Here is a 12,942-nt window from a genome sequence, read left to right as displayed (position 1 = left end):
ATCATAATTGCGTCCTCCCTATTGGCTGTTTCCCTGCCGTGGCCGATGAGAGGTTTGATGGATGCAGGTGAGAGTTGAGGTTAGGACGGAGCGGTGGCGATGTTCTGTTAGTGAATGCGGGAAGTTCAGAGATGGCGGCGGTGCACCATTGTTCAGGCGGCCGGACGGTATTGACTCGGTGAGGCGAAGGGACAGCTAAGTGGCGACTGCACTTCGGGCCTGTTTGAATTTGACCTTGGAGTTAAGCGCTGAGGCAGTGAGATTGTGTTGGCCTCTCCATCCTGGCTGTGAGCGATTGAATGATGGCTGGACTTATCAACTTCCAGAATGAAGCAGAAGTGAGAGAGTTTCTGGACAATCTAGGAATCGAGTACAGTTACCAGTGTCACAAGGAGAAAGATCCGGAAGGTAATAAATGTAATCAACAGCTTGTAAAAAGAAAACTCCAATCAGTAAAGCCGTGGGTTGAAGTGTTTCTCATGATTTAGCTCTGATCTAATTGATGATACATGAGATTATATAAAAGCGAAATACTGCAGATTTCTGAGAAACAGTTTCTCTCTCCATAGATGCTGCCAGACCTGTTGAGTTTTTCCTACACTTCTCGTTTTATTATACTATATAGAATTATGTAACGTTGGAGGCCATTCTATGAAAGCTCCTGCCCCCTAGCCCTTTTAAAATATATAACAAAAACAGAATTACCTGGAAAAACTCAGCAGGTCTGGCAGCATCGGCAGAGAAGATATGTCCAATTCTCCTTTCCAAGTTATTACTGATTCTGCTTCCACCACTCTTCAGGCAGTGTATTCTATATATTAAAAAAAATCACCTCATCTCCCTTGTTCTCTTGCCATTAATTTAAAAATTAAAGATAGTATCAAAGTTAAAGAAAAAGCATATAATTGTGCAAAATTGGTGGCAGCTCAGAAGATTGGGCAGAACATAAAAAAAGACCAAGAGACTGATAAGGAAGGAAAATAAAGACAGTTAGTAAGAGTTTCTATTTTTAAAAAAAGTTAACAAAGCGAGTGTTGGTCCAATAGAAAGTGAGGCCAGAATTTTCCCATTGGTGATTTGGGGGCGGGGCCTGCTTGCCAATGGGAAAATGACGCAGGATGGCGTCGGGAGGAACCTTTGACATCATCGTGGTCCCTTTAAATTTTCAGGAAGGCGGGCAGTCAGCGAAATCAGCTGTCCACCCGTCGACCTGTCAATGGCCAACTGAGGCCATTGACAGGGTAATTAAAGTAATTAAAGGCCCTGCCTGTCCAACCTTAAGGCTGGCGGGCAGGCCAGGAGCCCCAGCAGGCTTCTGAGTGGATGAGGTTTCGTGTTCCTTTTTAAAAACGTTAATAAATGTAATGTGATATTTATTAACATGTCCCATCTCGTGTGACATTGCCACATGAGGGGGACATGTTAATAATATTTTTATTTTTCCATTTTTTAAGTTTTGTACACTGTCATTAATATCCCTGAGACAGCACTTCGTCTCAGGGAGCAGTGCGCTCTTTTGTGCGCATGCGCATAAAAGAGCACGCTTTGACAGCTGGGGATTCCCTTCCCCCACCCAGCACAGGAAGCGCATAGTGCTTCCTGTCGGGCAGGCAGCTGGGCGGGCCTTAATGGGCCCACCCACTCAAAATGGCGGCAGACCCCATTTCAGCGGTGGGGGCAGCTGTCCGCCCGCTGCCGAGCCAGTGGGGTCCACACGCCCACCAAGGGCAAAATTCTGCCTTGAGTCTGGAGAATTAATAATGGAAAATAAGGAAATGGCAGATGAATTGAACGGCTTTTTGCCTAGGTATTCGCTATAGAGGATACAAATAACCTCCCAGAAATAGCTATAAATCAAGAAATGGAAGGGAGGGAGGGAGGAACTCAGGAAAATTACAATCACCAGGGAAGCGGTACTGAGCAACTTGTGGGAGTTCTTGGCTGAAAAGTCACTGGGTCCTGATGGACTTCGTCCTAAGGTCTTAAAAGAAATGGCTAGTGAGACAGTTGATGTAAAAATAAAACTAAAAAACTGCGGATGCTGGAAATCCAAAACAAAAACAGAATTACCTGGAAAAACTCAGCAGGTCTGGCAGCATCGACGGAGAAGAAAAGAGTTGACGTTTCGAGTCCTCATGACCCTTCAACAGAACTAGGTGAATCCAAGGGGTGAAATATAAGCTGGTTTAAGGTGTGTGTGTGTGTGGTTGGTTGGGGGGGTGGAAGAAGAAGTGAAGGGGGGGGTGGTGTGGTTGTAGGGACAAGCAAGCAGTGATAGAAGCAGATCATCAAAAGATGTCACAGACAAAAGAACACACAGGTGTTGAAGTTGGTGATATTATCTAAACGAATGTGCTAATTAAGAATGGATGGTAGGGCACTCAAGGTATAGCTCTAGTGAGGGTGAGGGGAGCATAAAAGATTTAAAAATATTTTAAAATAATGGAAATAGATGGGAAAAGAAAAATATATATCATTTATTGGAAAAAAAAGGAAGGGAGAAGAAACAGAAAGGGGGTGGGGATGGAGGGAGTTCAAGACCTAAAGTTGTTGAATTCAATATTCAGTCCGGAAGGCTGTAAAGTGCCTAGTCGGAAGGTGTTGTTCCTCCAGTTTGCGTTGGGCTTCACTGGAACAATGCAGCAAGCCAAGGACAGACATGTGGGCAGGTGAGCAGGGTGGAATGTTAAAATGGCAAACGACAGGGAGGTTTGAGTCTTTCTTGTGGACAGACCGCAGGTGTTCTGCAAAGCGGTCGCCCAGTTTACGTTTGGTCTCTCCAATGTAGAGGAGACCGCATTGGGAGCAACAAATACAGTAGACTAAGTTGGGGGAAATGCAAGTGAAATGCTGCTTCACTTGAAAGGAGTGTTTGGGCCCTTGGACGATGAGGAGAGAGGAAGTGAAGGGGCAGGGGTTACATCTTTTGCGTGGGCATGGGGTGGTGCCATAGGTGGGGGTTGAGGAGTAGGGGGTGATGGAGGAGTGGACCAGGGTGTTCCGAGGGAACAGTTGATGTGTTGGTTTTAATTTTCCAAAATTCCCTAGATTTGGGGAAGGTTCCAATAGATTGGAAAATAGCGAATGTAACTCCTTTATTCAAAAAGGGAGACAGCAAGCAGGAAACTACAGGCCAGTTAGCTTAACATCTGTCACAGAGAAAATGTTAGAAGCTATTAAAGACGTTATAGCCGGGCACTTGCAAAAATTCAAGGTAATCAGGCAGAATCAGCTTGGTTTGTGAAAGGGAAATCATGTTTAACCAATTTGAAGTTCTTTGAAGAAGTAACATATGATGTAGATAAAGGGGAACCAGTGGATGTACGTACTTAGATTTCTAGAAGAGGTTTGATAAGGTGTCACATCAAAGGTTATTGTGGAAAAAATAAAAGCTCAGGGTGTAAGGAGTAAGATATTGGCATGGATAGAAGATTGGCTAGCTAACAGGTAACAGAGTAGGCATAAATCAGTCTGTTTCTGGTTGACAAGATGTAACAAGTGGTATGCCACAGGGATCAGTGCTGGGACCTCAACTTCTTACAATTTATATAAATGACTTGGATGAAGGGACTGAAGGTATGGTTGCTAAATTTGGCTGATGACACAAAGATAGGTAGGATAGTAAGATGTGAAGAGGACACAAGGCTACAAAGGGATTTAGATAGATTAAATGAGTGGGCAAAGACCTGGCAAATAGAGCATAATGTGGAAAAGTGTGAAATTGTCCATTTTGGCAGGAAAAATAAAAAAAGCATATTATCTAAATGGTGAGAGATGCAGAGGGATCTAGGAGTGCTCGTGCACTTTTTTTATTCCTTCATGTAATGTGGGCATCGCTGGCTAGGTCAGCATTTACTGCCCATCCCAAATTATCCTTGAAAAAGTGTTGGTGAGCTGCCTTCTTGAACTGCTGCAGTCCATCTGCTGTAGGTACACCCACAGTGTTGTGCATGAATCAAAAAGGATAGTCTGCAGGTACGGCAAGTCATTAGGAAAGCTAATGGAATGTTATCATTTATTGCAAGGGGAATTGAATATAAGAGTAGGAAGGTTATACTTCAGTTATACAAGGCAATGGTGAGACCACATCTGGAGTACTGTGTACAGTATGGTCTCCTTATTTAAGGAAGGATGTAAACGCATTGGAAGCAGCTCAGGGAAGGTCTACCAAACTAATACCTGGACTGGGCGGGTTGTCTTAAGAGGAAGGGTTGAACAGGCCAGGCTTCTATTTGCTAGAGTTTAGAAGAGTAAGAGGTGACTTGATAGAAACATATAAGATCCTGAGGGGTCTTGACAGGGTCGACATGGAGAGGATATTCCCTCGTGGGAGAATCTAGTAGTAGGGGCCACTATTTTAAAAAAAAGGTTGTCTATTTAGGAAAGAGACGAGGAGAATTTTTTTCTGAGGGTTGAGCCTTTGTAACTCTCTTCCTCAAAAGGTGGTGAAATCAGAGTCTTTGAATATTTTAAGGTAGAGGTAGATAGATTCTTGATAATCAAGAGGGTGAAAGGTTATCAGGGGCAGGCAGGAATGTGGATTTGAGGTTATAATCAGCTCAACCATGATCTTATTGAATGGCGAAACAAGCTCAAAGGACCACGTGGCCTACTCCTATTTCGTATGTTCGTATGTATGTAACTCAGGAGGCACTTATGCTCCTGGATATACCCAGACCCATTTCCTGAGGTGGGTTTTCAAATGGCCATTTGGGACTTGAGGGTTGCTGATGGCAAATATAATTGGCTACTTGCAGGAAGGCATGCTCCCACTGGCCACCAATAGTTACACAATTGAATCTTGAGTGTCCATATTACATAACAGAACCAAGATGAATGTGGCAGACTGACACCTAAATAGGAAGAGTGGCACATGGAGCGCACTCTCCACAGACTGGAACAAAAAGAGTTGAAGTGCATATTGCAGGATGAGAACCAGTGTTCAAACTTGACCATGGTCAGTTAGCTTTCAAAATTGGCTCTGAATGGCCTATGATTTTATAATAAACAAAATAAACCTACCTGTGATTATCACAGTATATTATTACATCAATAAACCATTTTTTTCTTTACAGAAGTAAATCTGTTAATCATTAATTGCCAGAGATGAGTATAGAGTACAGTATATGGTGTTTATATTTTTATATATATATTTTTTTTTATTAAAAACTACAAAGCTATATAACCCTCTTGATATGATACTTTATTTCATAAAATCTAACATTTGACTCTTGTCAGGGTGTCAACGTCTTGCTGATTATTTGGAAGGAATTAAAAAAAATTATGAAGCAGCTGCTCAGGTATTGAAACACAACTGTGAGGAAAACCAGCATGGTGAAAGCTGCTATAAGCTTGGTTCTTACTATATGATTGGAAAAGGTACAGTATGTGTTTCTTTGTCTTTTTTTCAATCTCTGTTTGGTAATACTAATTGCTTGCATCAACATTGTTAACAGGCCACTGACTGCAGTTGCAGTTTCTAACTGATACAGAAGAGCTGACAATATAGTTATTTTCAATCATTAGAAATTAATACTGAGTTTTCTTTAAAAAATAAAATGTGAAAGGCCAGCTGCCTAGAAAACTGTAGTTCACCTTTTGAATACAGACTTAGGGTTTGGTAATAAAACTGCCAATTAGTGTAAAACTAGAAAGATGTGCTTTACATTTGACCTCAGTAAAACTACAGCATTGGTTCTTAGAATGTTCCCTGCACTGATACAGGGGTCAAACTGAGCATTCATTAATTCATATTAGCTTGGGACCTCATAGTTGCCACTATGCTTGTTCAATATTGCAAAAGATTGCCATTGCAAAAAATAAAAAACACACAAGACAAAATGCTGCTGAAAAACATTTAATTCATAATTCAAAATTGCAATTTCCAGCAGACCTGATTAGTGTATTCTAGCTGAAAATGCTCTAACCATAACTCCTCAGATAAAAACAAAGTCTATATGGCAATTCTGTTGTATGTTTTTCACAATCCAACTGGACATGGGCAAAAAAATTCACATGCAATCTATTCCATTTTAATGAAGCCTTAATAACACTTCATCTGACAAAAAACCCAAGCACTGTATCATTATACTCAGTTCTGTTGAAGGGTCATTCGGACTCGCAACGTTAACTGTGTTCCTCTCCGCAGATGCTGCCAGACCTGCTGAGTTTTTCCAGGTATTTTTGTTTTTGCACTGCATCATTATGTCTTGGTTGATAAACTTCAAGTCTTATTGATAAACATTGACCTTGGTAACTACATTGGTTGATGTTTTAGCTAATTTAGCTAATTTTTTTAATACTAAATTAATAGAGAAATGTATTTATATTTAGTAATAAACAGTGACACATCTTCAGAACAAACCTGAATATTTGATGTTTATAACTCAGGTGGATTACAACAAAATCTGAAGACTGCCTATGAATGCTTTGTTAAATCATGTGGAAAAGATGGTAAGAAGTCAGTTGATGCCTGCCACAATGCTGGATTGTTAGCTCATGATGGACAAGCATTCGATAATAAACCAGATTCTGTGAAAGCCAGAGATTACTACACCAAAGCCTGCAATGGGAATTTCGTAGCCAGCTGTTTCAATCTAAGTACTCTCTACATCCAGGGAGCACCAGGAGTGACCAAGGATATGGCCATGGCCCTAAAATATTCTCTTAAAGCATGCGATCTAGGGCATATCTGGGCATGTGCAAACACTAGTCGAATGTACAAACTAGGAGAGGGTACATCTAGAGACAATGAAAAGGCTGAACTTTTCAAAAACAGAGCACAAGATTTGCATAGGGAGCAAAAGGAATATTCACAGCAGTTAAAGTTTGGCCAGTAAAATCAAATTCTGACTTAAAATTGTTTTTTTTTATTGGTATATCTCTGCTAAATAAAATCATGTTGAATTGTGCAAATGTTGGGTGAGGACAGAATTGGGCTCAACTGTGATTTTCTGTGATCATATACCCTGCTAAAACGCGCACATGAATGGTGATCACATAGAAGGAAAAGCATTGGCGATTGGTGCCTGTGGAATGGTCTACCAGGAAGAAACTCATTCTTAGCAAGGAATGGAAGAAGAAAATATTAAAGGAAGAGAATCAAGGGAGCTAAGCCTTTAGAAGTATATAAAATGTACTCTGTGATCTACCTTTGTTAATTAGAAATGCTCAATGGTCTGGTGGCTTATTTAAACCTGCAATTGTAATATCTCTCAAATTGCACCCCAAACATTAAATGGATAGAGAAGTAATATTTTCCACTGTAATTAGCTGTAGTCTGCAAAGGAACATAGATATCTTTCTCCATTAGACATAGACAATTGGTTATATAGCTTGATGGACACCACTCCACATCAAGCGTAGGGTAAGACAAGGAGACAAGCCTTGGATAAAAGTAGAGAAATTCAAATAAAAATACTGGAAGAGGCATATGACGGTAGTAGGGGAGTGATGCAAGAAAATCAAGCAAAGTATATAAAATAGAAGGGAGTGACAATGAGGAGGAGAAAGGCAAGATGGTATAAAGCAAGACTGACTGGTAACGAGAAATTATGAAGAATTTTAGAAATATAAATAAAAGAGCAGCTGACAAAGGATACAACCAGTTAGAGATGAAAAAAAAATGGAAGATGAAAGAATACAAGAGGTATTAAATGATTACTTTGGCTCCATTTTCACAGAAGACTGTGATAATGTCAGAATGCAAGAGGAAGAGCAAATAAAAAGGCTAACTATAGATAAGGAAGTAATTACTGATACAAATGGTGGAACTCCCAAAGTGGAAAAGGCACTGGGCTCAGATGGCATGTATCATAGCATGCTGAAGGAAGCCAATGAGGAAATGATTGAACACTAACAAAAGGAAATAACTAAAACCCGATTGGAACATTTCAAACATTTCTGAATATGAAAGTAGCTCCAGGGGACTAGAGAACTGGTAATGTAATATCTCTGGTGAGAAAGGAATGAATTGGCTAATTACAGACAATTAGTATTGCATCCATAGTAGGTTAGCTTCTAGCACCTATCATACAGAATCAACTTAAAACTAACTGAGAAAATACATGAGTCAGTCAAGGACTGAAAGGCCTGGATAGAGTGGACGTGGGGAAGATGTTTCCATTAGTAAGAGAGACTAGGACCTGAGGGCACAGCCTCAGAGTAAAGGAAAGACCTTTTAGAACAGAGATGAGGAGAAACTTCTTTAGCCAGAGATTGGTGAATCTATGGAATTCATTGCCACAGAAGGCTGTGAAGGCCAGGTCATTGAGTGTATTTAAAACCGAGATAGATAGGTTCTTGATTGGTAAGGGGATCAAAGGTTACGGGGAGAAGGCGGGAGAATGAGCAGACTTGATGGGCCGAATGGCCTAATTTCTGCTCCTATGTCTTATGGACAGTCAGCACCAAACTTTTAAACAACAAATCCTACCTGATTAAAGAGAATTATTTGAGCAAGTGATGGTATGTGTTCATGGAATTTCAAAAGACATTAGATAAATTGCAGCACAGGAGGTTTTTGGAATAAGGGTACATAACACCTAACATTTCAACCATTACATATCCTAACAATGAGCAAAAATAGAAATTCTCTTAATATCTCCCTTTGCCCTTTTGGTGATATCTTAAGTTTATGTCCTGTAGTCACCAGTTCACTATGAGTATAAATAGTTTTTCACAATTCACCTTTTCAAAGCCCTCCATGGTTTTTCTTAACATTCTTTGTTCTAATAAAAGTCAGTTTGTCTGATCTATTCTCATAATCATTATTATAGTGAATCTCTTCTGCACCCTCTCCATGACTCTGATATCTTCAATACATAGAATTTCCATTAATGTACTCAATACAGTTTTGTAACTGATGAATTGTGCTGGTTTAGTCTCATTGTTTTTCTACTCAGTGTCCAACTGAACAAATTTAGGATTTAATATAATTTTTAAAATATATTAAAAATAGTTTTATCAGCTTGTCCTACTTGTAAATTATTTCATGTCTGAGCCCCCATTCTCTTCTTTTCTACAAAAACAAAATTCTGCACATGCTGGAAATCCAAAATAAAAACATAATATGCTGGAAATACAGAGCAGGTCAGGCAGCATCTGTGAAAAGAAACAGAGTTGACGATCCGGGTCAGGATGACCCTTCAGAAGGGATTTCCATTTGACTCTACTTTTCTGGTCCATTTAAAGTTTTATCAATTAGTATACATGTCGTCTTCTTCTTTCCAAAATGTATCACCTTATTTTTATTCATGAAATTTCATTTGGCATCCATCTGCCTAATCCAGTCTTTATCCTCCAGAAGTCACAGTTCCCAGCAGAGTTCAGAATTAAAAACTGGCTCCAAGAACCTCACGTGTGGAAATCTCGGGTCATGCTAACCTAATTTACTTTTAGGCACAATATATGCAGTCAATAACAATGGGCAATATCAGATCTGGTGCCCATTATACATCTGCCTGATTCTCTCTCCTGTCAAATTCAATGGTTAGGAAGATTGGGAGACTCATTTTACACTCCTGACACCCACCACTCCAACCCCACCCCCATCCCACCAGGTTCTAATAAGTTTTCTTCTTTAGCAGAGTACATACTTTCCTCCCCCTGGCCGCTTATATCACTTCAGAACTTAAAAATACAACTTGATTAAATAGCAAACAAGTCCTAAAATAAGAATGGAGTGCAACAGAATGTAGAATGCCAAATTTTGTACAATTTTCTGTCACAATTGTTAATCAATGAGCTGTAGTGCAGGCTAGGTAGGAAAACATCTGATGGGGAATGTCTGCTTCTTAGTTACTGCTTCAACAAGAGATACAAAAGCTTGGGAGTGGTTTACCTGATGATCATTCTCATCTGGCATAACTGGCATGGGGAGATGTGGTTTGGGGTGAAGTAGGGTGTCAAATGGGTAAAGGTCGGACAGATAATAAATCCAAAGATTTAGAAACCTGGCCTGGAGTGTGTTTCAGCACATAATTGTTGGTGTCCAAGTATCCTCTTAATTTCTGTACGAAGACTTATGGTGGAAGCTTTCATAATGAGATCCCAATACAAATGTTAACTGTGTTCCTCTCTGCAGATGCTGTCAGACCTGCTGAGTTTTTCCAGGTATTTTTGTTTTTGTTTTGGATTTCCAGCATCCGCAGTTTTTTGCTTTTATCCCAATACACCTTTACTATTTTTTCATACTTTTACTAAGCACAAATGAAATCTGGCATGATCCCTGCATATCACTTGACAAGATAGAATAGAATTTTCAGTGTTACTGTATCTCTGGCAATGTATGCTGCAAACTAATTGAAAGACTGAAGTACAGGAGAAAACATGGTAGGAAATTTTGCATTCCTGATTTGATGTGATATACTGTAGAAGGGTAGGATGTGAGATTATATTTGTAAGCTCCCCTTGTGATGAATTCACAATCTTGTGGGGAAAAGAGGTGGAATCTGAAGTTTACACACATTCTACTGTTACACAGCAGTATTAGCAGATTCTTGGACATAGGTTGCATCACTATCTTCACCTACAGAAATGTTCACATGCTGGAGAGATTTAAGAAAAAAATCTAAAAATATAAGATGGGAGAGAGTATCATGGATCAACTATCATTTACCCTACTGGTAAAATGAAAGCAAAGGACTTGTATTTATTTAGCATCTCAATGTCCCAAAGGCCAGGATATTAAGGTCGGCGAGCGGGGGGCAGGGCCTGCTCTCCGACATGTAAAATGACGCGGGATAACATCGGGCGGAACTCCTGATGTCACCCCGCCTCATTTCAATTTTCAGGTCGGTGGGGGCACAGCCGGATCAGCTGTGCGCCCGCCGACCCGTCAATGGCCAATTGAGGCCATTTAAAAAGTAGTTAAGCTTGGCGGGTAGACCGGGAGCCCTGACGGGCTTCAGAAAAAGCATGAAACCTCATCCACAGGTGGGATGAGGTTTCAAGTAGGTTTTAAAAATTTAATAAAAGTTTAAATGAAAGTGATGGACATGTCCCAACTCATGTGACAGTGTCTCATGAGGGGCCATAATTTTAATTTTGTGCATTGACCATTTTTGAATTTGGCGCCGACCTCCCTGAGGCAGCACTTAGCCGCAGGGAGATGAGTGCGCTCTTTCACGTGCATGTGTGAAAGAGCGCACTCCCGGCTGAGGGAATCGCCCCGCCCGCACAGGGGACGCATAGTGCTTCCTGGCGGACGTCACGATGGGTGGGCCTTAATTGGCCCACCCACATAAAATGGCGGCGCACCCCCAATCAGGGGTGCCGATCCGAGACACACCAGCACACGCCTGCTCCTGCACTTCCCTCCCAACGGGGCAGGGGGGCAAATTCTTCCCAAAGTGTCTATAACCAATGAAATATTTTTGAATGTAGTCACTATCATAATGTAGGGAACTACAGCAGCCAATCTGCACATAGTCAGCAATAAGAGATTTTTTACTAATGATGGTTGAGGGATTAATATTGCTCAGGACTCCAAGAGAATCCCCTGCTCTTCTTCAAAGAATACCATGGGATCTTTTACATCAACCTGTAAGAACAGGTCCAACGCTTTATTCAGCTCAAATCCTCAAAAATCTTGTACTTGAGTGCTTTGGATCAACTATGGAACTGAAAACCTTCAACCCCATTCTCTCAGAGAACAAGCATCAGTGCAGTCACTGTTCAAATAAAAAGCAATGCTGCGAATACTATAAAAACAGAAAATGCGGACAGCTTCTGGAAAGAGAATAGACAAGTTATAATGTTTGGGGCACATACCTTTATCAGAACTAATGACAAAGGCATGTAGGCGTATGGTAAGATTCTAAAAATACAAAGAAAATGGTAAGAGAATCACTGCAATGGCAGTTGAGAGGAATTTAATGTGTTAAGTAACCTGTAGACTGCTTCATGGAAAATTGTTAGGTATTCCTTATTTTTGTCCAGAAATAATTATGTGCTCTACAAAATTCTCAGTAGAACAGTGGAATTCAATGCCCAGTTTTCATAGCAGCATAGAAAGTACTCTATCGCACTCAGATTTTATAAATAGAGGCGTTGGGTACGAAAGCAAGGAAGTTATGATGAACCTTTATGAAACACTGGTTCAGTCTCAAATGGAATATCATGTCCAGTTCTGTGCTCTATGTTTTATGAAGGATGTGAAGGCTTTATAGAGAAAAGATTTACGAGAATGGTTCCAGTATGAGAGACTTAGGTACGAGGATAGATTGGTGTAGCTGGGGCTGTTCTCCTTAGAGAAGGGAAGGTTGAGAGATTTGATAGAGGTGCTCAAAATCATGAGAGGCCTGGACAGATTAGGTAGAAATTGTTTCCAATGTTGGAAGAGTCAAGAACCAGAGGACACTGATTTAAGGTGATTGGAAAAAGAAGCAACAGCGACATGAGGAAAAGATTTTTTATGCAGTGAGTGGTTAAGATCTGAAATGCACAACCTGAAATGGTGATGGAGGCAGATTCAAATGAGGCTTTCATAAGGGAATTGGATAATTACCTGAAGAGGGAAATAAATTGTAGGGCTACTGGGAAAGGACCTGGGAGTGTCACTCTTTGAATTGTTCTTGCAGAGAGCAAGCACAGACATGGCAGGCCAAATGGCTTCCTTCTATGCTGTTCTGCATATTCTATGATTCTTTAACAGCGCTTACTGTTCATTAATTACACTTATACTTGCCCATAGACTCTGCACTGGAATTTGCGGAGATTAGAAATACAAAAGTGTTGCACCCTCTACAGAGGATCTTGGTTCTGTCTGAATAGGATGAGTATATGGAGAGAATTTTCTCCATCAGGTGGAAGGGGGCGTGGGCGGTCGCAGAGCCTATCACCACCTGCGATTGGCTGCGCGCCACCATTTTACGTGGGCGGGCCAATTGGGGGGGCTCAGCGCTACCTGTACGGGCAGGGGGAGGAAGGAGAGTCGGGGCC

General features: G+C 40.8%; 1 protein-coding gene across 1 annotated transcript; it reads left to right on the top strand.

Annotated features, from left to right (window-relative positions):
* The first annotated feature begins 18 nt into the window (after positions 1–18).
* LOC121289127 (cytochrome c oxidase assembly factor 7) lies at positions 19–8,967 on the top strand. The gene is made up of 3 exons (XM_041208207.1): positions 19–408; positions 5,239–5,379; positions 6,391–8,967. The coding sequence occupies exons 1-3, from the start codon at positions 300–302 to the stop codon at positions 6,837–6,839; spliced, it is 699 nt and encodes a 232-aa protein (XP_041064141.1). The 5' UTR covers positions 19–299; the 3' UTR covers positions 6,840–8,967.
* The last annotated feature ends 3,975 nt before the right edge of the window (positions 8,968–12,942 follow it).

This window comes from Carcharodon carcharias, chromosome 16 (genome assembly GCF_017639515.1).
Source record: "Carcharodon carcharias isolate sCarCar2 chromosome 16, sCarCar2.pri, whole genome shotgun sequence".
Taxonomy (NCBI): Eukaryota; Metazoa; Chordata; class Chondrichthyes; order Lamniformes; family Lamnidae; genus Carcharodon; species Carcharodon carcharias.
Note: the sequence above shows the minus strand (reverse complement) of the source record. Positions and strands in the feature narration are given on the sequence as shown.

Coding starts and splice junctions, on each gene's coding strand:
- LOC121289127 (XM_041208207.1), top strand. CDS start 300: ATGATGGCTGGACTTATCAACTTCCAGAATGAAGCAGAAGTGAGAGAG. Junction 409..5,238: donor CAAGGAGAAAGATCCGGAAG/GTAATAAATGTA, acceptor GACTCTTGTCAG/GGTGTCAACGTCTTGCTGAT. Junction 5,380..6,390: donor TTACTATATGATTGGAAAAG/GTACAGTATGTG, acceptor TTTATAACTCAG/GTGGATTACAACAAAATCTG.